General features: G+C 41.4%; 1 protein-coding gene across 1 annotated transcript; it reads right to left on the bottom strand.

Annotated features, from left to right (window-relative positions):
- Positions 1 to 1934: 1934 nt before the first annotated feature.
- LOC137290631 (protein zyg-11 homolog B-like) lies at positions 1935 to 26569 on the bottom strand. Its single transcript, XM_067821697.1, has 16 exons — positions 26440 to 26569; positions 23319 to 23993; positions 22413 to 22621; positions 20996 to 21107; positions 20559 to 20699; positions 19881 to 20057; positions 19563 to 19616; positions 17587 to 17697; positions 17215 to 17356; positions 16857 to 16927; positions 11618 to 11689; positions 10173 to 10240; positions 9760 to 9889; positions 8906 to 8958; positions 8538 to 8635; positions 1935 to 6395 (listed from the first exon to the last, which is right to left on the bottom strand). Exons 2-16 carry the CDS (start codon positions 23961 to 23963, stop codon positions 6253 to 6255), a joined length of 2226 nt encoding a protein of 741 aa, XP_067677798.1. The 5' UTR covers positions 23964 to 23993; positions 26440 to 26569; the 3' UTR covers positions 1935 to 6252.
- Between the last annotated feature and the right edge of the window lie 891 nt (positions 26570 to 27460).

The raw sequence follows: 27460 nt of genomic DNA, 5'->3' as shown, positions 1-27460 counted from the left end.
AACTCATCAGCAGGGAGTGAAGTGGGTAAGTGCATGTCATGGCAGCAAATCACCAGACCCTCGTAATGTCCTACACTGTCCTGAAAGAATCATCCATGTGGTACTCAGACGCATACAGAAGTATACAGGAAATGGTTGCTATTCAGCTTTTATTGCAACTCCATCAAAGTGGTGTAAACTGTTCCTACACTGAAGCCAAGCTCTTTGTCTACAGAAAGCAATATGTGTGTATGGATGAGATGTTATTTCAAGCTTGTTGCTGATGTTGCCAGTTTTCTCTTTCAACTTACAGCCATCATCTGGTTCTTATGTAATTTGTGAATATACATGCAAGATTTTAGTTTCTTGCAAAAGGTACAGGATGTCTGGGTGTGGGATGTTATTGACTTTGGTTTCATGTATTGATATTGGGATCATGCTGCAATATTTCCATCACACATTTGGTTATATGTACTTGTCGGTGTTTTGTGACACTAACTTTCAGACTGACCTGGCAGTTGATGCATCTCACCAGAATAACTCTGACATTTGATGACCATCAAACTGGGGAAGAAGGGCTCACCTAACACTTTGGTGTTTTCAATAGTTTATCCGCCATTTAAACAGCTTACAACAGAGAAACATCATTTGAGATTCAGTTTCATTAGGTCACACTGCAGTAATTGACTAGCCTGTAGCCCCTGAAGTTAGTTGGGTTTTATGCTGCTTTTAGCAGTGTTGAAGCAGTATCAGGTCAGAGGACCAGGAACTGGCTTCACACATTATGCCCACATGAGAATGGAACCTGAGCCCTCAGCATGATGAGGTACTGTTATAGGATATCTATATATAGTACACATATCCAGGCAACTAGTGCATGCTCAAGGCATATATTTCCCTTGATCACTGGATATCAATATCAACGGTCCATCGTATTATCAGTCTTAACTCCCTGGGGAGTATACAACTCTTGCTGGCTCTAGGCGCACCAAGATTTTTGTAACTGTCTCATCCTATCAAGGTATTCACAGCTGGATGGACTGGGACACAGTCACAGTACTTTGTCCACGTTGCTGTACCTGCAGCTAGGTGTTTGCACGTATTCATGTGGCCACCATCTGGTCATATACCAACAGATTCGTGGGTTCTTTAAGTGCACACATTTGTGTACTGTACACTATGGGATGTCACAACACTGAAAGAGTCTGTACACAAAGTTGACTCCGAGGTATTTACACGCGGTCACAGTTGGCTTGACCCCAACACCTAAACCTTGCTGGATCAGTAGTCTGCCACTAGAGCCAGCTCTCCCACCGCGCGCCTTTAACCACCTGGCTAACCCACATTACCTGCAGATTTTATTCCTCTACTTCCACCAGGTGGGGACAGGTCAGTATGGTTTTCAGTATTATAGAGGTTATTACCTCCCATTACACATCAGTGGCGACTGGTGCAGCAATACGCTACTCAGTGTCAAAAAACATATATTATATATACACTGTGTTACTCAAGTCATATGTTTGATGACAATAAAGTTTAACCATATGTCAAAGTTGTGTTGATAATATTGTTGCACTGTTGATTCGTTCATACATTCATTATTTGACAATAGTGAGTTTAGTTTTATGCCACACTCAGCAATATTCCAGCTATATGGCGGCAGTCTCTAAATAATTGGGTCTGGACCAGACAATCCAGTGATCAAAAGCACGAGCATCAATCTGCACAATTGGGAACCGATGACATGTGTCAACTAAGTCAGCAAGCCTGACCGCCCGATCCTGTTTTTTGCCTCTTACGACAAGCAGTCACTTTGTATGGCAAGCATGGGATGCTGAAGGCCTATTCTACCCACACTTCATGAGTCTATTTGAAAATACCTTTGGAATATCACACTATCACTTGACTGTCTGGTCCAGACTTGCTTCATGCTTCATACAAAACAGAACACCTGCTTTATACATAACATTTTTATTCCTCTGCCTGCCCCTGGCCTTTTCATGGCTGGTGGTGAAAACTGGTCAACAAGATATATGTAACAACTTACAGAGTCGTCCCTCCTGTCAGCCTCAATGTCATACAGAAAACAAGACATTAGGTTCCATGAAATGAACTATTGGCCTGTCAATTTGACAATCTGTGAAATTACCTAATTTTAAACCAACCTTCAACAACAGCTTGGACAACAGCTTCCCTTCGTAAGGGAGGAAGTCTGTCCCTTGATACTTGATCTAATGTCACCAGATCCTGGCAGCTGTGGGATGTAACTCCACACAGCTGTACCCCAGACCACTGAGCCACCTGCTGTCTTTCTAACTATGGTCAGGAACTCCTATCAACTGAAGAGAATGTTACTTGACAGATAATTAATCATTATTGTTTTTATCGGAGTACTGTTAAAGTGCGTCAGCCATGACTGTCATAGGTACCTGCAAACAAATGTCGGATTAATATATTTAATACACATATTTTCACTTGTGCTTCACATCCACTTTTATTGACATCTCTCACCTGTTAAATAAACTTGCCATAAATGACTGATGTGCTTGTGAAACTGAACACAACTACAAGTGTTGACACAGCTCTGATCACCATGGCTGACTGAACATAAGGAGATGTTAACAATGAATACTTTTGTACCACTGATAATTCTGTAACTATAAAGGAGGAAACCAGTAACAGTTATTGCTCAAATAGATGGACAACTGAGAATCAAACAACTGGGATCATACAACTGTGTAAAAGAGTTGTAAAACAGTAACCATGGTAACAATCCAAGAAAGTCATCTGTGAACATTATGTGATAAATTGCAAAGTTGTCATGCACCAGTGCTCAACAATCAACAATAGGGATCAACACATGCTGTATGCCTATGATGGTACTGCATCAATAGGGAGCAACATGTGCTGTATGCCTATGATGACACTGCATCAATAGGGAGCAACATGTGCTGTATGCCTATGATGACACTGCATCAATAGAGATCAACACATGTTGTACACCTACAATGAGACTGCATCAATAGGGATCAACTGTGGCACACTGTATGCCTACGCTGAGACTGCATCAATGGGATCAACACATGCTGTATGTCAACAATGAGACTTCATCAACAGGGATCAACACAATAATGTTATACTTCAACCATGAGACTTCATCAATAGGGATCAACACATGCTACATGCCCACGATGAAACTTCATCAATAGGGATCAACATGTGCTGTATGCCTACGATGAGACTTCATCAAAAGGGAACAACATGTGCTGTATGCCTACGATGAGACTTCATCAAAAGGGATCAACATGTGCTGTATGCTTACAATGAGACTTCATCAAAAGGGAACAACATGTGCTGTCTGCCTACGATGAGACTTCATCAAAAGGGATCAACATGTGCTGTATGCCCACAATGAGACTTCATCAATAGGGATCAACAAGTGCTGTATGCCTACGATGAGACTTACTTCATCAAAAGGGATCAACATGAGCTGTATGCCCACAATGACACTGCATCAATAGGGATCAACACATGCTGTACACCTACAGTGAGACTTCATCAATAGGGATCAACACATGCTGTACACCTACAGGGAACATAATGGTAAGTAGTCACTGCATCTTCCTACTCTTAACTCGCATAACACAGCACTCAGTGTGTATGTTGACTCGCCACAAACTGATGTGTTTAATAGCAACTAAGAATTCATGGACTCTTGTAAATTCCAAGTGTGGAATTAATCTATGTTCAACAGACACACTGTCTCATTACAGTCTGGCTAATCATGAACTGGTGGCATACATGATGAAACTTCAGTCATTTGTCAAAGTAGCATGATAATCACTTGAATGAAACCAACTTGGACTGCCTACCTTCCCTAGCCAAGTCCCCCTCTAAAGACAGGAAAGTTTCTGAATAAGCATCTCCCCTTCTAGCATAAGAAGAAATATTCCATTGTATGAACTCTTCAGGAATATAAATGTCGGCAAAACTTCAACAACACTTTACACTCTATAATCTATTATTGAAAACAATCATAATACTTGTGTGTCAAATATAGTACACTTAATTAGTTACTAGAGATAACAAGTGACTTCATAATTTATCCAATAGCATCTTTGGAGACAGCTGTACAACAATAACATTAGCTCAGCAGCTTTGAGACACTGATTACATTACACCACAGGCAATGTTAGCCACAAAGGTCCACAAATAATGTGCTTCTTAAACTCCTCATCTTCAACCAATCTTGGCATGTTCACCGAAATAACTTTAGTAACACTAGGTGGGAGCCACAGGGCAGCCAATTAAAGGGTCATAGCAGCCAAGAACAGCTGAAACATATTGATGGGAGTACTACTCCCGAAGAAAGAATGTGATCATTATATGCCATTGCAGTAACAATATACTTCCCATTAAAACTTTAGAATCACTTAAGACACTCACTATATATATGGTTACATCAAAGACCAATTTCTCCACCAACTTGGGGGAACCAACTGCAAACCTTATGCAGATGAAATGCATGAGGATCATGCATCACATTGTAGAAAAGCATGTGCAAATATTGTTTGTGCAAGTGATCAGCTGCAAATCTGGAGTAAAGTTTAAGAATTCGCCATTTTTCACTGATTTTTATCATTTATTGAACTCATGACAATAATCTTTTCAATGTTACAAGTTTGTTTTAGATCAGTTCTTGTATACACAGTACCTTTAAACAATATGGAATATTTTTGCACCATTCATTATAGAACAGCTGTCTGAAGCAAGTGGCTATATTTACACTAATGAGTCTAAACCATTGATGGGAAATATAAAAGGTTGTCAGGTTGCTCATTTTTGACATCTAACCAATAAAACAGCACAAAAGATGTTTTTATGACAAACTAAATTTCATTAGAGGCCTATCTGTGGTCAGAATTTAAGCATATAAATCCACCCATGAAGAATTTAAAATTATTATTTTCATTAAACATAGAAACATAGCCTACAATGTTTCTGGAACAATGCTGTACGAGTGGTAGGGGACACTGCAACAGGCCATTAATATCAACACCATTATCTTAAATTCCTCTTCGCATCCAAATGCACCTTCTACAGTTTACACTGAAATTAACTTAGACTGCACCAAACACCACAACATGTGACCACAATATGGCAACTTCATACATCTTATCAGCACTGATTTTTGAACCGGTACATGAAATGTTTGAACTTGCATTCTATCAAAATTCTAGGGTTCTCCCCAGTTTCATTTTAAAAAATGTCAATTTCATGAAACTTGTACATGTCTTTTAGTCATAATAAATGCTCAAGAACACACAAATACAAAAATTTGATCATCTTTCATTAATAAGACAAGTGCTTATCCTTGGAAACTGAAATACATAATGGATAATATGTAATTAACATGTAACAACAAAACAACCACAAAAAGCAGTGAAAGAGAGGCCATTATCTTCACAGCCCTAATGAAACGTCAGGGTTGGTCAAAACGGAGTTTAATACAGTTGTCTCCCCTTTTCTGACTCGGTGAGCCACTGTACATCTCACTGTTGATGTTCAGTAACACCATAGAGTCACTCCATGTGTTACAGCTGATAACATTTCAGCCAGGAAACAATAAATATACTACTACACATATAACCATGTCGAGTCACTGTACATGATCCATTATGACAACTGGAATACAATGTAAGAATGAGTCCATAAATCACATCAATGTCACTTGGGTTACAAAATCTTACCACCTCAACAACACATTTTAATGTTTCCATCTCCAAGATTCTGCTAACACATCAGCATCCTCCGTGTTGTCACCCACAACGTATTACTGTCATCATGAATGACAGCCATCTTGAAATTACTCTTGAAGGTCATGATTTCTTTCAACTATCACCCACCCATCTATAACCGATGTAGCTAAGCTCATGCACACTCTACTTCCATGAGAAGCTACATGAACATTTTCCAAGGCCAGTGATCTATTGTATGTGTATGCTGCGGCAATCCCTAACCTGACAATGACTGAGCTGATTTATACATAAATTATACCCAACACACCAAAACACCAGCTCTTACAACAATTTTCTGTATCTGGCAAAGTTGCCCATATAAAATTTCTAACAACTGGTCCGTATGCTCCTGGAAACACAAGATCCCTTATCATTTCATTCACTGTTGATTGCACTGAAATTCCTACGCCCAACCAACAAAACCCACGGAGGAGTCTGCCTAGGAGTTGAGGTGAAGTCAAAGTCAAGGCACAGTCTACACACTTTTCACATGTTCTTGCAGCAGGCTGAGGATTGTTTTTGAGATGCCAACTACATTGAGATCCGCACTGGCAACCACCAGCTGGTGAATTTTCTCCACGCCTCCTTCTTCCTTCAACAGAGGGCAGTACCGCTTGCCTGAAAACACATTGCACACATGTCACAGTATGAATGACTGTAAATGCTGAATGAGGGAACAAGTCCTGTCATCTCTGACCTTGGGATCATTGGATCCTCATATTAGGTCGACACTGTTTCATGTCAAAGAAAACATAAACAATCTGCACACACAAAGTTCGGCTAAACCTTTAGGGCTTTTTAAGTTCTATGAAGATTGGCTTCCTTGGTGTCCATACATGTGTGTCCTCCTACTGAAAATGTCCTCTTGACAGTTGTGACAAGGCTTTAAAGGTCACATGCAACTTCAATACAACTTTGCAGATTCTGATACCTTTCCATATGCACTTACCGAAACAAATCATCAAAAATGCCAATTTAACTTATAAAGTTGAAAAAAAAACACGATGAAAACAAAAGGCCAGCGAAATCAGAGTTCAAATGAATCACTAAAAGTGGTTTCAACAGCTGCGCTGCGCTGCGACCATAACATATGCACAGTGAATAGATTCGTGGAGCTTGAAACAGTATGCTTGCCCTGAGTATGAGGTCGTGAGCAGTAGTCTGATGTTGGTTGTGTACACAAACAAGTAAATAATCTACTCATTAAATAAAAAAAACTTGCTGATTGTGGTAAGCAGCCTCTGTCACAGAGAAAGCTCAATGTCTGGTTTATTGACACCTATATGTCAGCCTGCCTGTCTGCTAACAACAAAATACAATACACAGCTTCAATCATTGACCACATGCAATTTGAACCTAACACCTATCAGGCTATACACCATAAACAAAATACACTGATTTATGACTCGTGCACCTGTGTCCTGTCTCTGCCACATTATGTAATTAGGCAGGTGTGAAACTTGTACACATGACATGTTTTTATGTCTGTGGGTTGCAAACAAACTGCATCCATTTTTCTCGGATGACTAGATCTGACGAAAACTGGTGCAAACTCTCGTCAGTTTCAAGGCCTGCATTGTACTTGGAAGAATGACTGTTTCCAGCTGCGCGGTAGTTCAACATCTCTACTGAGATGATTTTTGATTGGATCAAACACAAATTCAGAGAACATGTATCTACAAAATCCAACATCCTCATATACATTCTTTATGGATAACAACCTCTTCTAGCGCATATGGTTTTGTTTGACAACGGTATATGAATCCATACTGAAACGATGTATCAAGTACAATAAAAGAAGTTGTTATCCATACAGAATCTTACTTTCTTGTGACTCACCATACTTCTAAAATGCTCATCAATCAGATCATCTTTCTGTACACACAATGAGCCCTCAGCATATCAGCAAATGAACTGGCCAATTGGAAGCCGTCGTTACACTTGAGTGCACCCCCACCCACTATGGCTGGGTTCGGTTTCCCGAAGGCTTCATTTCAAGGGAAGTAAGCCCAAGTGCAAAATATTGCACTTTTGAATCGCGATTATACGCTTATAATTTTGTTTACTTATTTTTTTGTAAGCAGCAATGTATATTATATGTCATGAATTATTGATAATTGTATTTTAATTAAGTTTGATTTTTTGGTTGCATGTGACCTTTAAAGATATTGTACAAATACACAACTCACGTTCCATCTCTTATATGGGAACCCCACTAATGTTGTAGTTAGGGGTACCCCTGCCCCAAATCATTATTCCTTTGGCAGATCATAAATATCACTGAACAGAAGTGTATGGAGTCTGGAGGTCGGTCCTAACCCAAAGATGATGCTTAAAAGAACTGAAAATTCCTATGGTTTTGACTCATTCTATAAAAGGTCTCCCTAGAGGTACACATTTGTGTTAACACAGACTGAGGTCACAGGAGAAGGAAATTCTGTTAACATACAAAAAGTAAGGTGATGACTTGGGATTACACTTGCCCATCGCAGAGTCAAGAATCACTAGCTGAACTAGTGCTATGTGCTACCCTTGTCATCTAGACAAGGATGACAACACCTTCCTAACACATCCCGTCGACTGAACGATATGACATGAAGATACACTAAGGAAAACAACTTTAGAAAATAATTCAAACAATGTTGCTGGTTTATCTTTCTTGGGATACCATTATATGCATTGTGTTATGAGTCACCTTAAGTAACACATTGTTTGCGGCAAGTAGAGCCAAAAGCTGCCCTATGCTACAGAAAGACCTACCATTCTTTGTGCAGACATGGTTGATCGCCCACACAGCCCAAAGCTGCACAGACGGAGCATCATGACAGTCCAACAGTGGGAAGAACGGATTAAATGACCTGAAAAAATAACATCATTAATCTTTTTCAAGACATGAAACATACTGATTTGATTCAATAACAAAAACAAATCTTTCTCCCACTTCACCACTGATGGCACTATCTGTTCTTTGCCAGTGTAACATGTAAAGACTATTTATCCCTTGTAGAAGTGTAATGAATGCATTGGTATTAGTTTACGTAACTAAAAAGAAGATTGCCAACATAAAATCTGTTGTTTTACCACAATGCTTTCCCCACAACCCATCCTTCAGTGAGTCAACTACTGACCTGTATGCCACCATTTCACTCTGTGGCTGCTGCCATCTTCGCACTACCTTAGCCTGTAACACATAACACACAACACTGTGGAACATTGGCACTCTTAATATAACCTCTTATTTCAACATATCATTCATTAATCAAGCATATCCATTACTTCTCCTCACAACCTTCACACATACTGGCTACACAGCAAGGGCGCCAGGGAGACAGATAGACACAAAGTCATGGCTGACTGCACATGGAGCCACCAAAACCAAGAATGTATTGGCAACACTGAGAATACAAGAAACACATATTCCATTTACTGTGACCTAATTCATCTCTAATAGAACAGAAGCTTCTCAAATATCAACATCTTTGGGGGCCTCATCATCTTAACAATAGCTCTGAGCAGAGCCGAAGTTCACACAGTTTTTCAACAGTAATATACATCGCCTTCCCAGATTTTTTCAATGCTTTTCAAGGCTTTTAATTGTCATATTCAGTGCTTATTAGTAAGGTTCATACTGTCAATATTTTGTTATAAATCCAGCATGCAATATATTGGTTCTTGAGAGGCATGTAGAAGTTAATATTCAGGTATAAGACAAAATGTTAAGGATGTCAACATCTTCATAAGGAAGAAACTGACAGCCATAATATTTTGTCCTATACCTGAATAAATCAGTCATAACGAGCAGGATGAGCATCATTGCTACCTAATAACGAGGATCTTACAATTCAAGGCCTTTTATAGACTGTATGAGCCTTTGGAGGTCAACAAATCTATACCTCTCTAACAGAATCACACCTTCCCATGGCATCCTTTATCAGAGTACTGTTTCAAATGTCTGTCTTGTGTAAGGTAAGGGCAGACATACCAGGTCTTGCAGAATATCCTCGCGGGGGGTGCCAGCCAGCAGCCATGACTCCTCCCCATCACTGGCCAGGTGAGCTACAATCCCTGCTGCGAAGTAACTGACATCAATAAACTCGGTGTGCAGCAAACGTCTGAAACAACAAGGAGCCACACAGTTACTCATTGCATACACATTACACAACATATGATAAGATAACTACACATCATAATACCTTCAACCCATCAGAAATTTAGGCTCTGGTATGCAGTGAGGGTGAATTATTAATGCTGAAAACAGTATTATGTTAACAAACCAACAATGTGGGGTTTCAAATCAGCTGCAAAGGCTAATGGAAACTAGAGTGCACAGACAAATGGTTGATCCCCACTTCTTTCACAAAGTGAAAGCATTGTAAACAACAAACAGACACATACTTGACCAGCATGATGAAGTCCTCTCTCATCAGTGACTGTCGCAGGGTCTTCACTTCAGCTATGTTGTTCTGAAAAACAATAACACTCACTTTAAACACATCCACACCAAACAAGAAGCACAGTGCTCTTTCAAGAGCCAGTGTTGTCATGCCCTTCCACTTTCTTCCAGGAGCAAGTGCTATAATGGCCTTCCCCTGAGGGCCACTGATTTTATGTCTTTTCCCCCCTTCCCACAGTGTAACAATTATTCCCTTAACCCCCGTATGATCAGTCTGCCCTCCCTTACTCCCAATGTCACCTGTCTGCATTCCCTTCCTCCTAGTGTGACCGGTCTGTCCTCTTCACCCCTGTGTCACCTGTCTGCCCTTCCTTACCCCCTGTGTCACCTGTCTGCATTCCCTTACTCCCAATGTCACCTGCCTGCATTCCCTTACTCCCTGTGTCACCAGTCTACCCTTCCTTACCCCCATGTCAACTGTCTGCATTCCCTTACTCCCTGTGTCACCAGTCTACCCTACCTTACCCCCCATGTCACCTGTCTGCATTCCCTTACTCCTAGTGTGACCCGTCTGTCCTCCTTCACCCCTGTGTCACCTGTCTGCCCTTCCTTACCCCCTGTGTCACCTGTCTGCATTCCCTTACTCCCAACGTCACCTGCCTGCATTCCCTTACTCCCTGTGTCACCAGTCTACACTACCTTACTGCCCATTGTCACCTGTCTGCATTCCCTTAGCCCTTGTGTCACCAGTCTGGCCTCCCTTACCCCCATGTCACCAGTTTACCCTCCCTTACCCCCATGTCACCAGTCTACCCTCCCTTAGCCCCATGTCACCTGTCTGAATTCCCTTACTCCCTGTGTCACCAGTCTACCCTACCTTACCCCCCATGTCACCTGTCTGCATTCCCTTACTCCCAATGTGACCAGTCTGCCCTCCCTTACTCCCAAGACCTATCTGCCCTCCCTTAAACCCCATGTCACCTGTCTTCATTCCCTTACTCCCAATGTGACCAGTCTGCCTTCCCTTACTCCCAGTGAGACCTATCTGCCCTCCCTTAGCCCCCATGTGGCAACTCTGAATTCCTCTATCAACCATGTCACCAGTCTGCATTCCCTTACCCCCTGTGTCACAAGTATGCCCTCCCTCACCCCAATGTCACCTGTCTGCATTCCCTTACTCCCTGTGTCACCAGTCTACCATCCCTTACCTCCGTGTCACCAGTCTGCCCTGTCTTACCCCCCGTGTCACCAGTCTGCCCTAGCTTACTCCCTGTGTCACCAGTCTACCCTCCCTTACCACCCATGTCACCAGTCTACCCTCCCTTACCACCCTGTCACCGGTCTGCCCACCCTTATCCCCCTTGTTACCAGTATCCCCTCCATTTACCCTCCGCCCTCCCTTACTCCTGGGTGACAGTATCCCAGGTGCAATGAATCTCTCACTCACCAGTAGCCCGAGTATTTTGGTCTCCACTTGGACCCTGCTCTCATTCTCCAGGTCCAGAGTGTCGTTCAGTGTCTGCAACATCAAAGTCAGTGATGCATTCAATATACCTGTGGTGGTGATTGTATGGAATTATGTCTAAAGGATGGGGGTGAGTTAAAAAACAAGGCTTGAATAGTACCATTTACATTATGGTCATACAGTGAGGGTATGGTGTGTGGACAAATCTAGAAGCATATTCAAAATAAAATGACTGTCCATGAAAATTGCAGGCTGCCTGGGGGGGACAGCGGCAACATGGTATATTGTCTTACCTCACACATAAATGTTGCCATCTGATTAGCTGAGCGCTCTGCTATTATTTTCAATGTACCCTGTGTCCAAGCGAGGTGCATTGCAATAAAACCCCCTGCCAATAGTAACTCATTCAGTACTTCGAGGTAGTTACTTTTTTATCTCAAATAACATTAAATGACACATGATGCACGGAAATTATCAATGTTTTGCAAATGGAGATAGATGGAAGAAGATACTTTAAATCTGTGTTTCTTGTCTTTCGCAAAATCTAGCCAGGAAACCTGCATTTTTCACACAATAAAATAATAAAACTAAGCAAAAAATACTTTCCATGCATGTTTTGGGCACATAGATTCTGATCCACGTAATTTTAAAAAGTACCTTAAAACCACAACTGACAAACAAAAAATTTTAACATGATTTAGGAAAATTTCATGCGCGAAAGATTTAAACTACATACTTATAATCTTATTTCTGCACGCACTCATACAAAACCTAGTGCAAACACTTTGGTTACGAAAACATTTGACTCTCTTTCCAATAAATAGATTTTGACAAAATGTTCCAACAGAGTCCCCGTGAATGTTATGAAGGGAAATTACATCACAGCGACTTTACTAAGACAATACCTATGGGAAAAACAGCAGGATGCAAGATTCGAATCTTTTGATTCACACAGGTTGGCTGAAGTGTACAACCTGATACCCATGCTTCAAACAGTTTAAAATTAAAATTGAGGTGTTCAGTAAGATCTGATCATAAAAACAGTATGACTGGACAACAGTTTGAGCAGTAGTGCAATATCAATTACACAAAAAGTATATTTCATTAAGTGTACCTATGATGGGAATCAAACCATGTTTTCTGTATGAGCAAACACTTGACCCACAAGGCTACCCCACTGCCCCTGACAGTGGGTGTGTGACACTTAGATATTCGAACAAACCTGTAGAGGTTGCAGATTCTTTGAATAGAGTCCTCCTTGGGGTACTTATAAGCATTAAAATGTTCTTTTATTTATTGCGACAGTTGTAACCATATTTTGAACAAAAAATATGTACAAAACAAAAAATGTTTTTGACTTGTGAGACCACACCTACCGGCAGCCCCAGGACTCGTGACAGCCAAGAGCAGGTAACTCCAAAGCTATAGCCTCAAACCAAACACTTCCGTTCTGTAACAAATACAGACAGAATGTGGGGAGGTGGGTGGCCATGCCCCAAGGAGGACTCTATTCAAAGAATCTGCAACCTCTACAGGTTTGATCGATTCTTTTTCATAGAGATCCTCCTTGGGGTAATGATCTTGGGGAGAGGCATTCTGTCTGCCTATAAACCTGACACAAGATGACAGCCTTTATTACAGACAGTAAGTAACAAGGAATCACACTTACCTGGTCATGTGACCAGAATTGCCTCACAGCAGGGTTACGGACCAGGGCTAGGACATAAGATGGTCTAAATAACCAAATAATATCTCAAGATATTGACATTGGGTGCCAATTTGCGTTGCCACTGCCCTAACCGAATGAGCCTTCAAACCTACAGGGGGTGTACGACCTTTCGAGGTGTATCCCAAAGAAATGGCACCTAGAGATGGTCTGGCTTGTTCACCGAAAGGCCAGCCTTACCACCACCATAACAGCAGAACAAATATGATCATTGTTCCGAATGACCTTTGTTTATTTGATATAAGCCTTAAGGGTCTTACGGACATCTAAGACGTGAGCATGTCGAAGAGAGATACCAGGCTTTGAAGGTTGCATGAAAGCAGGAAGCTCAATAGGCACCGTTACATGAAAGGTGCTATCTCTCTTAGGATGTTAAGTAGCTGCCAATCTGATCCTCACTCTATCTTTGTGTAATACAGTCAACACCGATATAGCATGTATGTCGCCTGGCCGTCTTCCAGAAGTTACCGCCACAAGAAAAGTAGTCTTGTATGTCAACAGGTGGAGGGAAAGAGCCGATAGGTTGAGAAATAGAGGACCGGACAACCAATCAAGAACGATTGGCAAGTCCCACGGGGGACTAATCCGCCAGATAGCCAGACGGATCCTGTCCACAACTGCTAGAAAGCACTGAACTAGAGGGTGCTGCCCCAACAATGCACCGTCAGCAGGTATATGGAAGGCAGAAATTGCTGTGGATTATCCCCTAACTGTTACAGCGGCTAGACTGGCTTCCAACCTAGATTGTAGGAACTCCAAAACAGATGCTAAATCTGCAGAAAAATGATTGAGAATCCCCCTGTTGACACACCAGCGCACATCACAGGCCCATCTATCCTCATACTGAACGTTTGTCAAATCCCTCCGCGAAGCCAGAATTGTGTCTCCAGCTTTGGGCCAACAAAAGGGGTGCCAGGAGCTAAGTAGTCGAGCTGGTTGTGCGGCCAGCTGTGAGAGGACATGAGGGATCAGAGGAACTGGTGAGAATGCCCACAGAACTCTGTCTGTCCAACTGAGCAGAAAGGCGTTGTTGGCTATCGCCCTCAGATCCGGTATCCGGGAGCAAAACACAGGAACCTGGTTCATCGCCCCAGAGGTAAACAGATCTACCTTGAACGACACAAACAACTGGGAGATAATCCCGAATATGCCCCGATGTAACATCCACTCGTGTGGGGCTAGTAAACGTTGCGAGAGCGCGTCTGCGCGAAAGCTGTCTGTGCCCGGGAGATAGACGGGTGACACCCAAATGTCAAACTGGTCACACCACAGCAGAAACTGCCAAGTCTCCTGAAGGAGTGACAGAGACACTGTGGTTCCTTGATTCAGGATATACATCATGGCGGTCTTGTTGTCCATCTCCAGACGGACCAAATGACCCCGTACTGACTCCACAAAGCTCTCAAACACCTGGCAGACTGCTCTCAATTCCACCGTAAGTGAGGAATCAACCTATCGGGAGTCTCGAGTACCTTCTCGTAGCTCTGTGAGTGGGACCACAACTAGGCTAGTGCCTCTTGAATGGGTAGCATCCTCAACCTCTCATGCCAGACCATGTCCACTGTAGCCGCCATTTTGCCCAACAGATGAAGCCAAGTTCTCGCTGTGGCCCTTGGGGACTCGAGGAACTGACACACAGTCCTCTGGACTTTGACAATGCGGTCTGGGGCTAGGGAAACAATCCCCTGTGTCATACTGAACCGTGCTCCCAAGAACACCAGATAATGCGTAGGGGTCAGGTCTGGTTTCTTGAGATTGATGATCCAGCCGAGCTTCAACAGGATGTCCATCACTTGCTGTGTGGCATCGTGTGATAATAGGTGCCCTAGGGCCCTCAAGAGCCAATCGTCCAGGTACAGATGACAACATCTGCCCTGTGACCTGGCTAGCTGAGCTGGGATCAACATTCCAAAAGGAACAGTGACAGCTGGACTCCTACAGGGAGTTTTGGCAGAAGGCAATGCACCCCCACCAATCTCGGCAATCTTTTCCCGCACCTGCCTCAGTGACAAGCCAAACGAGTATGTGACCTCTGACTCGAACTCCCCGCCCCCTTCTTCCTCCATATCTACCTCATCACGCTCCTCAGACAAGGAACCATCAACGTAAAGTGAGCCTGTCAAGGCCGAATACGAGGGAGTCGAAGGACACTTGACACTTGCCAGAGCCCAAACCAGGTCGCCTGGGTACCTGGGCAGAGCAACTCAACGGAGGATTTCCTGATAACCCAGGGAGAGGACGGAGTGCCAAGACGCCAAGAGGCTGGGCAGCACTAGGCTGGTTGCCCACTGAGGCACTAGGCATGCTCAGGGAAAGACCCGAGTCGCCGGCACTGGGCGTCTGTGCCCATGGGTCAAGCTAGAGCCGACTGCCCAGGGCATATCCGAGATAAAGGCCAATCCACTTAACGGTTGCCCCGAGGGAGGAGCCTTCCCCATGCCAAAGCCTGGGCCCCCAAATGAAGCACCTTGTCCGCACGAACCTGCCCCGGTGTCGAGTTCCTAGTGGAGCCCGGACAATGCAAAGTCGATCAATGTTTGGACAGATGACATTTGCTGTTGAAACAATGTATTAATAGCATTCATAGATACCTTAAGTAGGTTGGTGTAAAATAGAAGTCTGGATTTCCGCGTCTGTGGAGTAAACCCAGCACACACCTTGCATGCATGGTCGTCGTGGTGGCACTCCACCAGACGACACCTAAGGCAGGCATCATGAAGATCCTTAGCAGGGATCATAGATTTGCATGTAGAGCAGGTTTTAAACTGCAAAACAAACAAACGCAACCTACTAATGTGCGTAATGTAACATAACATGAAACAAACACGCATGAGTGACAAGCTAACTAATACTATGTACATACACTAGTGAAAACAAAGTGCCAACAACAACAACCTAGCACGTAAAAGGTTGAAGAAATATAATATTAATACATATTAACAACTACCAGCTGCATAATACGCTTAATTATAAAGACCCGCAACAAAAAGACTTACCGTAGCACATGGTAAACAATTTGCCAGGAAAAAATTCCTGTCCTCCATCTTCACTGGCCACATGGCAAGCAGGTGGAGACAAGAAATAGTTACAACATGTCTAGACAAATAGTACTGTAGAAACAATTTCTAGTGCACCCATGCATCTAATAAAGAAACCATACATACAGTTTGAGTCTCAGAGCTACTCATCTTGAACAAGAATGAACTTCAGTGAAGCTTGGAAGAACACAATCTGAACATGTCCGTACTGACAAGCGACAGATAAGGAAGTGTTTGGTTTGAGGTTATAGCTTTGGAGTTACCTGCTCTTAGCTGTCACGGGTCCAGGGGGCCCGGTAAGGGTGGTCTCACAAGACAAAAACATTGTTTTTTGTTTTGTACATATTTTTTATTCAAAATATGGTTACAATTGTCGCAATAATTAAAAGAACATTTTAATGCTTATAAGTACCCCAAGGAGGATCTCTATGAAAAAGAATATAAAGTGCATCGTCACCTGCAACATTTTCATAAATAACTCCAGACCACTCTCGTTGAGGAACACATGACAGGTAGGTGCCGATTCATCTGGAAATAACAGCTGTGTGTCATGACATGTTGGACATACTTTATGATATGTTCAGTGTGAAAATGTCTGCATGAACAAGAATATACAAAATACTGCAGTTTTGAGCATATACCGCATATAAAACAAACTACTAATAAAATATTTAAAAAAGACTCACTTAATGTAATCTTTTAAGAAATTAAGCTGTAATTCCTGAAATGGTCATTCATCTGAACTCTCAATGTAGTGTAAGTGTGACATGACACGTTCTATTGCTGTTTGAGCAAGCTAACATCATATGACTGACCTGTGAGGTTCCAGAGAGCACTGAGAGTAAACTTGAGGGTGATGTCAATCTGCACCGACTCCATGCGCTGCTTCACCAGAGACAACAGCTTCTTCATGTACCGTGACTTGGCTCCAAGGATAGAGGTCTGCTCCGTTGATATCTAGCAGATGAACAAAAATCATCAGACACCTGCAAGGTGTGCAGGGGGGTGTACCAGGGGTGGGGTGGGTGGGGTGGAGGGTGTATAAGGTGTGCAAGACAGAGGGGTGTACAATTTGTGCAAGATGAGGTGCGAGTACAAGGTGTGCAAGATGGAGGTGGTGGGTGGGAGCTGGGGTGGGGAGGGTAAAAGGGGCAGTGTTCCTGCAGACAGAACAGATTTATCCTCACCTTGGCAGCAAGTATAGAGCAGATTGCCACTGACATCCTGTTCATGGAAGCATCTTCAAATGAACATAAACACTCCATGACTAGCCGGGCACATCGGAAGCGGTTAAAGTTCTGTAATATAATAAATAATCTTGTTTGCTCATAACATGGTGATTGTAATGGCCTAATAACATTATAGAGTGTAAGATGCAAAGTCCAACTTGCCTTGTAATCTGTATATGTGCCAGAGGCCACACATACTGTTAGTACTGTTAGTATTGATAATACTGATGGTACTGAATGTACTGATAATACTGATGTTACTGAACGTACTGACAATACTGATGGTACTGAACGTACTGACAATACTGATGGTACTGAATGTACTGATAATACCGTTAGTACTGTTAATAGTGATGGTATGGAAGGTACTGATGGTACAGAATGTACTGATAATACTGATGGTACTGAATGTACTGATAATACTGATGGTACTGAACATATTGATAATACTGATGGTACTGAACGTATTGATAATACTGATGGTACTGAACGTACTGATAATACTGATGGTACTGAATGTACTGATAATACTGATGGTACTGAATGTACTGATAATACCGTTAGTACTGTTAATAGTGATGGTATGGAAGGTACTGATGGTACAGAATGTACTGATAATACTGATGGTACTGAATGTACTGATAATACTGATGGTACAGAATGTACTGATAATACTGATGGTACTGAATGTACTGATAATACTGATGGTACTGAACGTATTGATAATACTGATGGTACTGAATGTACTGATAATACTGATGGTACTGAATGTACTGATAATACTGATGGTACTGAATGTACTGATCATACTGATGGTACTGATGGTACTGATAATACTGATGGTACTGAATGTACTGATCATACTGATGGTACTGATGGTACTGATAATACTGATGGTACTGAATGTACTGATCATACTGATGGCACTGATAATACTGATGGTACTGACTGTACTGATAATACTGATGGTACTGAATGTACTGATCATACTGATGGCACTGATAATACTGATGGTACTGACTGTACTGATAATACTGATGGTACTGAATGTACTGATAATACTGATGGTATGGCAGGTACTGATAATATTGCCAGTGGTGATAATATTACTGGTACTGAAGCTACTGACAGTACTAAAGGGACTGAAATGCTGACAGGACTTACAATACTGATGGTAATGAAGGTACTGATAATACTGATGGTACTGATACTACCAATGGCAACAAAGGTACTGATAATACTAATGGTAATGAAGGTAGTGCCAATACTGATCATACTGTAAGTACTGATAACGCTAATGAGTCCTGAAGGTACTGATGGAACTGTTCATACTGATAGTACTGAAGGTACTGATAATACTGATGATACTGTTAATACTGATGATAATGATACTACTAAAAATACTGAAGCTACTGATAATACTGATGGTATTTAAGGTACTGAAACACGGGCAGGACTTATAATACTGATAGTAATGAAAGTACTGATAACACTGTTGGTACTGAAGGTACAAACAATACTGAATGTACTAAGGTACTGATAATATTGATGGTACAGACAATACTGAATGTACTAAGCTACTGATAATACTGAAGGTACAGACAATACTGAATGTACTAAGGTACTGATAATACTGATGGTACAGACAATACTGAATGTACTAAGGTACTGATAATACTGATGGTACAGACAATACTGAATGTACTAAGGTACTGATAATACTGATGGTACAGACAATACTGAATGTACTAAGGTACTGATAATATTGAAGTGAATAAAGGTACTGATAGTGATAATACTGATGGTACGGAAGGTACTGACAATATTGATAGTATTGAAAGTACTGATAATACTGGTGGTACTAAAAGTACAGCTATTAAAGGTGGCACACCAATGACTGTCATTGTATCGTTCTGAATTGTCACTGTACTCACCACATCTTGGAGGATGCGATCACTGCAAAGGGTCAAGAGGGCATTCTTCTGAAGCTGAACAGAAACACTCACTGTCCTCAACAGGTTCAGACAAATACATAAGGATATAACACAGTGAAAGTAGAACTACTGGGCACCCATAAACCATCAACTCGATCATATGTTTGTATGAGAGATTATCCAGCAAAACTAAAAGTACATGACTGTGTACTTTTGATAATTAAGATCACAATAATCTGGACATTGTGAGCAACAATTAATACCATCAGGACACGTGCATACATTGCTGACCACAAAATATCTCATGAGCTTTCCCACCTGTTGGTGATTGGGGAAGTTCTCCATGGCCGTGAGCGTCAAATCAACCACACTCTTGAGGCATCCTGGGTGGAGTTTGGAGCCAAGTTCTGACTTAGTGAGATTGTAGAGACATGCGGTGGCAGCCATCTGTACCCCGAGCTGCTTTGGGTGACCTTTCATAGACGGCAACACCACCTGATAATGTATATTCCATCATTCAACAACAATTCTCAAGATGTAAAATACTAACTGCCACATACTACCTCGGTATTGTCAGCAGGCATGCATGCATGCAAGTAGCTGGTGTTTCATTTGGTAAGGAGACAACCACAGATACACATTCACCTATTAAGACACCAATATTCGGCTCAAATTATCCAGCTATAGACAGTTCTAATTTCCATTTGGTAATTACAATTATGCAATTTCTTATTTATGCAGTCATAACATTAAAACGACTTTCAGCTTCACTGATAACAATAAACATAAAGACATAATCTTGGATTAAGAGAAGACATGAAATATCTCATAATTTAATAAAATAATAAGTTCATTCCAATTTACAAAAATGATCCAATTTCCCAGCAAATGGCTGTTGGAAATCATAGGCATACCCTGATGACACACCCCTCTAAGGCACACCCTATCTATATTTTCTCAAAACACTATCACTGTATTCAAGTAGAGGTGACTGACCTTGATTATGTCTCGACGAGGTTCAAGCCAGGTCTGGGAGAAACTGAACAGTTTAAAAAGGGCTCTCTGTACATAGACAGCTCGCGTAGAGTACCTCCGCAGGGCCTCCACTATCTGCTTCTCGTTAGCCTCACCTGTCACCTACAGTTGTGTCAAGAAATGTGTCAGCAGGCACCATAACCACAACAATATAATTTTAATTGAAATTCCCTAGAAACAATGATTAACTTTATATCACTAACTGTTTTCTTAAACATTTCACTTATATGTGCCAGAAACATTATTTGTGAATTATCTAAATGGTTTTTACAAAAAACAAACAAAAAATTAGCAATAACGTCCTGTGACTACAAGGACAACACCTGCTGAAGCAGGTATTTATCTCGGCCTACTCAAAGGTCAATATTCAGCCCCCGGAAAGTGAGTTTATCACACACCACAATGTCATCTCGATATTCAGGACATTCGTCAATGAACATGGGGTACTGACAGGCCTTGATGAGAGCCAGGCCAAGGAAACGAAGACGTTGGTGATGACTCAAGTATGTCCTGCAGACAAAAATATGCAACCATGTTACAATAAACTAAAATTCAAAACAGTCACATAAATGTTAAGATTATTGAAAGTTTACTTAAAAGTGAGTGCAAGGACCCATGATAGAAGGGTTCTTATTGTTGCTGTCACTTACTGGACTCCTTATAATGTGACTTGAAAACGTAAAACCACTGCAACATGATCATGATGATCAGTCAATTGCCCACTGATCTTGTCAGGTTATCTATTGATTTTCTCCCATTACTGGATAAACCTTTGCCAAAAGCAAAAACCCGAGATGAGATCATAAATACATTATGACCAACCTTGTACTTTATCTTGAGTACAATCTACGGATTTCTTTATGAGCAGGTTCAGTGTTCAGACAATTGGGAACTAAAACCTCAATAAAAATATAAACTTGGTGGCTAGACAGCTGGATTGGTAGTTAGGCGGATGGGTAAGTAGATGAGCAGGCAGGTGGATGGGGAGGCAGGTCAATGGACAAACAGGTGGATGAGCTGACAGGTGGATGGAAGAGCATGGTTGACACACGGATGAGCAGGCAGGTGGTTGAGGTGGGTGGATGACAGGCAGATGGATGGAGGAGCAGGTGGATGGGCAGACATGTGGATGGGAATGTGGATGGGAGTGCAAGTGAATGGACAGATACATGGATGGAAAAATATATGGGTGGACAAAAAGGTGGATGGGCAGGTAGGAGGATGTAAACATTGACGGCAGGGCAGGTGGATGGGCAGACATGATGTAGGAGCAGGTGGATAGGCAGGCAAGGAAATGGACAGAGGGTTGGGTGGGTAAACATGTGGATGGGCAGGCAGGTGGATGAGAAGACAAGTGGATGGGTGGGCAAGTGGATGTGGGGTAGGTGGTTGGACAAGCAGGTGGATTGGAACATGGATGGGTGGGCAGGCAAATGGGCAGACATGTGGATAACCAAATAAGTAGATAGGCGAGCAGATGCATGGGAACATGGATGGGTCAGCAGGCAGATGGGCAGACACGTGGATGGACGAGCAAGCGGAAGAGCTGACAAATGGATGGGCAAGCAGGTGGTTGGGCAGACAAGTGGATGGGAGCACATGGTTGGGCGGGAAGGTGGATGGGAATGAACACCACTGATGAGCAAAAGGGCCCTGTAATATATTCATTCTGAAGTCTGACTAATCAACTGCCAATAGAACTTAGGCCTCCAGTAGAGTTCCCCTTGTACACTGAGTGACACACATCTATATTATTACAGATAACACACACTTCAAACGGGTGGGCAGTTATCAACTGCCATCATGGCTACTTACTTGAGTAAATCTTCAGCCACGTCATCTCTACCGGAAATATCCAGCGACGTCAAGTTGGGGTGACACGAGCTCCTCTCAAGAAGGGAGGTAATCTGGAACTTGGGCGGATAAATACTGATGAAAGACTGGGAACTGTCGCTGGAGATGTCAAGATGGACAAGTTGAGTCAGCTCACACAACACTGTCACCAAGTCCTCTGTGTTCGTCACCTGGCAAACACAAAACAGAGGCCTCACATTCACTGTTTAACATTTGTTAAAACATAAACATCATTCATACTTCTTAGGTTAGAGTGAGTGAGTGAGTGAGTTTAGTTTTACGCCGCACTCAGCAATATTACAGCTATATGGCGGCGGTCTGTAAATAATCGAGTCTGGACCAGACAATCCAGTGATCAACAACATGAGCATCGATCTGCGCAATTGGGAACCGATGACACGCGTCAACCAAGTCAGCGAGCCTGACCACCCGATCCCGTTAGTCGCCTCTTTCGACAAGCTGAGTCGCCTTTTATGTCTTAGGTTAGATCTTTCACATAAAATTCAACTAGTATGTTTAATGACGTTCATTATTGCTATTCTGATTTAACATTTCTTGACAAACCTTAACATATAGAATGGCAAGAAAATCAAGTTCTCAGCTGATTACTGCTCATCCATGATACAAACAGAATACACTATTCGACCAAGAACATGGTAAGCATGGTCAATCACTCATGCTCACACAAGTTAGTATCTCAAATTAACTACAACATGTATCATAAACAATGAAATTGCATTCTGAAAGGACTACTTGCTACAGTCAAAACTATAACATTGGTACATATGGTCTAACATTTCCAGCTGATTATTATAAAGATAATGTGCAGACATGTGCATCAATCACTGTTGGGAATACATGTCTCACCTGTAGATTGTACATGGACAGTGACTTCAAACGGTCCTTGCACTTCCGTAGTGGGGACACATCATTAATCGCTGTCCCTGAGATGTCAATGTTCTCAAGACCTGGCAAATCCTCAGCTATAATCTCAAGTCCGTGCTTATTGAACTCTGTATGACTCACGTTTAAACTCTGAAGATTTCTCAGTTTTGATAAGGAGACAACAACACAAAACTTCGCACTGTTTAGAAAGGTTGAGTTGCTCACATTGAGTACCCGTAGATTTGAAAGCGTCCATTCACCTAGGCAACTGAAGATGTCATTCACAGTAACACTTTTAAGACCAGTTATCTCTAGTTCTGAGATTCGATGTGATTTGAAAACTCGTAAACCTTTTGTAGTCAATTGTGCATCTTTGATGCTAACGCGTCGTAATGTTGTGACACTGGGGTCAAACAAAGCCAGGGTTTCATCATTCAGACGTTCTTTGTCACATAGTGAAGCCATCAGCTGCTCAGAAAGGTTGCTATGAAAATAGGCATCTGCATCCTTGAATGTGTACTTCGTCTGATTGGTATCAAGACACGTCTGGACATCACATAATGCTTTCAGATTTTCACAGATAAAATCAACACAGCAATTCTGTAGGCTTATAGGTGTTTCATACATCTTGCCTGTCCTAAGTATTGGGCCCTGTGCCTGAAACACAAAAGGAACAATGTACTGATTAATCCCACTCATCAACAAAAGCACTTACATCAGAAGCAGTATGACAATTGTCAATCCTCCTTCATATACTGTTTAAGAATAAGTTAATACATTGTAATAAGAGTGAGGCCACAATATGTATCCTGATAATATAGGTGCGACATCATTGGGCGCTGTGCACATGCCGCTGTTGGTGGTAAGAAGGTATTAATAGATAGTTTGCATAAACAGGCTCCTGAACTGTTATTATTCACATGTTCCTATATCAACATATCTTGCAATGTAATCCATGTATGAATTGTGATATAGGAGTTGTAAAATGGTGTACTGCAACCAGAGTCTTGTAACACCAAATGCAGGCTTCACATATAATATCCTTGTTGGGAATCAAACCTGTGTAATCTGATTGATGTGCGAACACACTGACCACTTGGCTACCCAATCACCCATTTATTATGAATTACTTCGAACACGTTCATCCAACCAATACAAGACCATGCAAATGGGCGATCGTTTAACATTCCGGGGATGGACCTTGGATAATCTAGAATAAACCCAGAAAAATGGACAAATTTTTATATATTGCACAATGGGCAAGGTGTACATTATGAAAAATACTAAACCTGTGTGTACCAAATAAGTGTTTTTTTTATTCAGTACTGTTGTAGTGTAACCCCATATTTGCTAAAAATAGTAAGTAAACACTATGGTTTACAAAGCTAATAGGGAGAAATTGTTATATGACACAACTCCTGCTGAAGGACAGAATCAAATTTTAAAACCTCATTCAAAAATACATGTCATAATCATGATGATAGCTAAGAAATGCCAAACAGACTCCAAAACAGACAGCACACTGACCTGTTGAAACCATTGTCTACAAACAATAGCCCAAAGTCCCTTGCTCTGCTTGATTTATTCCTTGAATGACCAAACTTGCTTGCTGTTTGTAAACAAACACTCATATTCTGAATTAAGAACATACTGACATAGCGCACATTGTTTAGCACTACCATATAGATATGCAACTACAACAGAGGAGAGCATGACAATACACCATTATATATCCATCCATGGGCTTTTGTAGCTGCATGTCGAAATATGCACATGCAAATACTCTTTCACGTTTTAAGACATATTTTCAAAGAAATTTAAGCATTTCAAACATATGATTATCCAAATTTTTGGTTGGCTGATTTATCAAAAATGAAAGAGCTGGAAAACATGCATGTTCAATGGACTTTGTAAGATGTGAGATGACAGCATAGAACTGCTGGGTAGAAGAGGGATTGATTTCACACAATCACAGCATCCATATCATAACCTAAGGTTTGATAAACACTGGTCCCTGACCATTCATGCTGGCAATTAATATTCTGTAACTCTTCTGCCAAAAATACATACAATATTTCCCTTCTGTTTGCTCCTACATTTCCAAATCCAGGCTTTCTACAGTGCTTGGTTGCTGGGTTTGTCATCTTCAGTGAGATGAGGTCAGTTGTTTTATCGAATGAGAACTTGATCAGATTCACAAATTGCTTCAAACATGATTTAAAAGTTAACATACCTGACTATAAATAAACATAAAGATAATATTTGTAAGGTAACAAAAAACATGTTTGAACATATTTTGTGTAAAAATGAAACGTTATAGGCAGATTAGGTACAACAACTGTTAAACATGAACACATATGACTTGTCTGAGTGGCATATTTAGAAGATGGAAGTCAGAGAGAACAAGTATATAGAGATGACAACTTCTTTAACACCACAACATGTTTCAGTACTGTTTCTTGTATTGTTTTCATGTATGAAAGTTTCAGTATCTAGTATTAAAGAAGTTGTCATCCATATATACTTGCTCTATGAACACCTTCATCGCACATACAGGAACTATGATTACAGTCTCAGAAGCACATTTCTCCATACTGGATGAGCCATTTGAGTGTGCCTTGCAATATGTCCATTTTGGTGTCTACATAAGGACAACTGCAATATTCGATGTGTATACAATAACTGGTGGCAAAGGTCCCCTGACACAGTATAAATAATGGATACACTGCAGGAAGGTCGCTGCAATATTAACAACTAGGCGCACTTGTGAATTCCATCGCCCTGTGTCAGTAATGGTCGTGTGCCAATGACAGTGACAGATGAAGTTAACTTAACTATGCCACTGTGTTGTTAGTAATTAATGTGATTGCTTCGGTAGCAACTGTGTGTTAGCAATTCGAAAGTTACAACCAGATGGAACTTTCCAATGATATATATTTAGTACACCGTCGTCAATGTGAAACAGGAAACTTATCAGCCCACACACATTTCATTTTCAGATCAAACATTTTCCGTTCGTGCGTAGGGTTAATAGTGTCATTGTGTTTCTCTCTCTCACTAGACAAATGCTGAAAATTGATCTTCATTCCTGGATATATCTTACCTCAATGATCAAAGTGACACTCGAGTTGTTGAGAAATGTGTGGACATGGATCTATTGACGTCTACTTTCTGGCTACAGGTCGTTCGCCTCTGGATTCAGCGACATCTTCGCCATGACGCAAATTCAAGAACGGTAACTCTAATTTTGGCGCACCTGCCGACCCAGAAGTAGTCATTGCTTCATAACATGTTACCATGGTCGTGGTGACGTTAGACGCCTTTCACACATTTTACCTGATTTGTGCAGTCTATCATAGCAGTTTGTAAACATGTGCAAAAAATAGAATGTATTAGGATGACTATACCTGATATAAACAAGACAGCATGTTCTTTTAAGAAACATATACTGAATAAAACAAACCTATAAGGAAAGACTGAAGAACTAAGGTAGTTCACGATCGCTTACTCAAGTCCTTGAGAGTCTGATTGGTCCAATGCATTAAACTGAGTCATTGTTTGGACTAATATTTGTTCTGGGCATTGAACACTAGAATGTGTAGAATATCTTCTCGTACCGTAGTAAGCTAAGATTAATATTGTAAGATTAAGTGGCTCTGTCAACTCGCAATTTTCAGATGCTTAAAATACTTCTATATAATATACTTGAGTGAGTGAGTTAGGTTTCACGTCGCTCAACACACGTCGCGTTGGCAATATTCCAGCAACATCACTGCAGGAAACATCAGAAATCGACTTCACATATTGTACCCATGTGGGAAATCAAGCCTGAGTCATTCTAAAATTGTCCAATTAAAACTGTCACCGACATTGGTCGGGAAAACATGCCTTGCAGAAACATGGACAGCATTAACTACACGGTAAATATAGGGCCAGCAGATTATTACCGGTAAATATATGCGGCTTATATTTGGGATAGATCCGATCATCGTGACCACATACAGTAGCCCATCTTTGCTGCCATACAAGATAACCATTCCCCTTTTGATCTAGAAAAGGGTCTTTTACATGCCTTGAAACCCTTCTTTATGGCCGTGTTTCACATTATGTAACTTGCAAAACGT

This window comes from Haliotis asinina, chromosome 7, assembly GCF_037392515.1.
Source record: "Haliotis asinina isolate JCU_RB_2024 chromosome 7, JCU_Hal_asi_v2, whole genome shotgun sequence".
In the NCBI taxonomy this organism is placed as follows: Eukaryota; Metazoa; Mollusca; class Gastropoda; order Lepetellida; family Haliotidae; genus Haliotis; species Haliotis asinina.
This window is presented reverse-complemented; position numbering and strand designations above follow the sequence as displayed.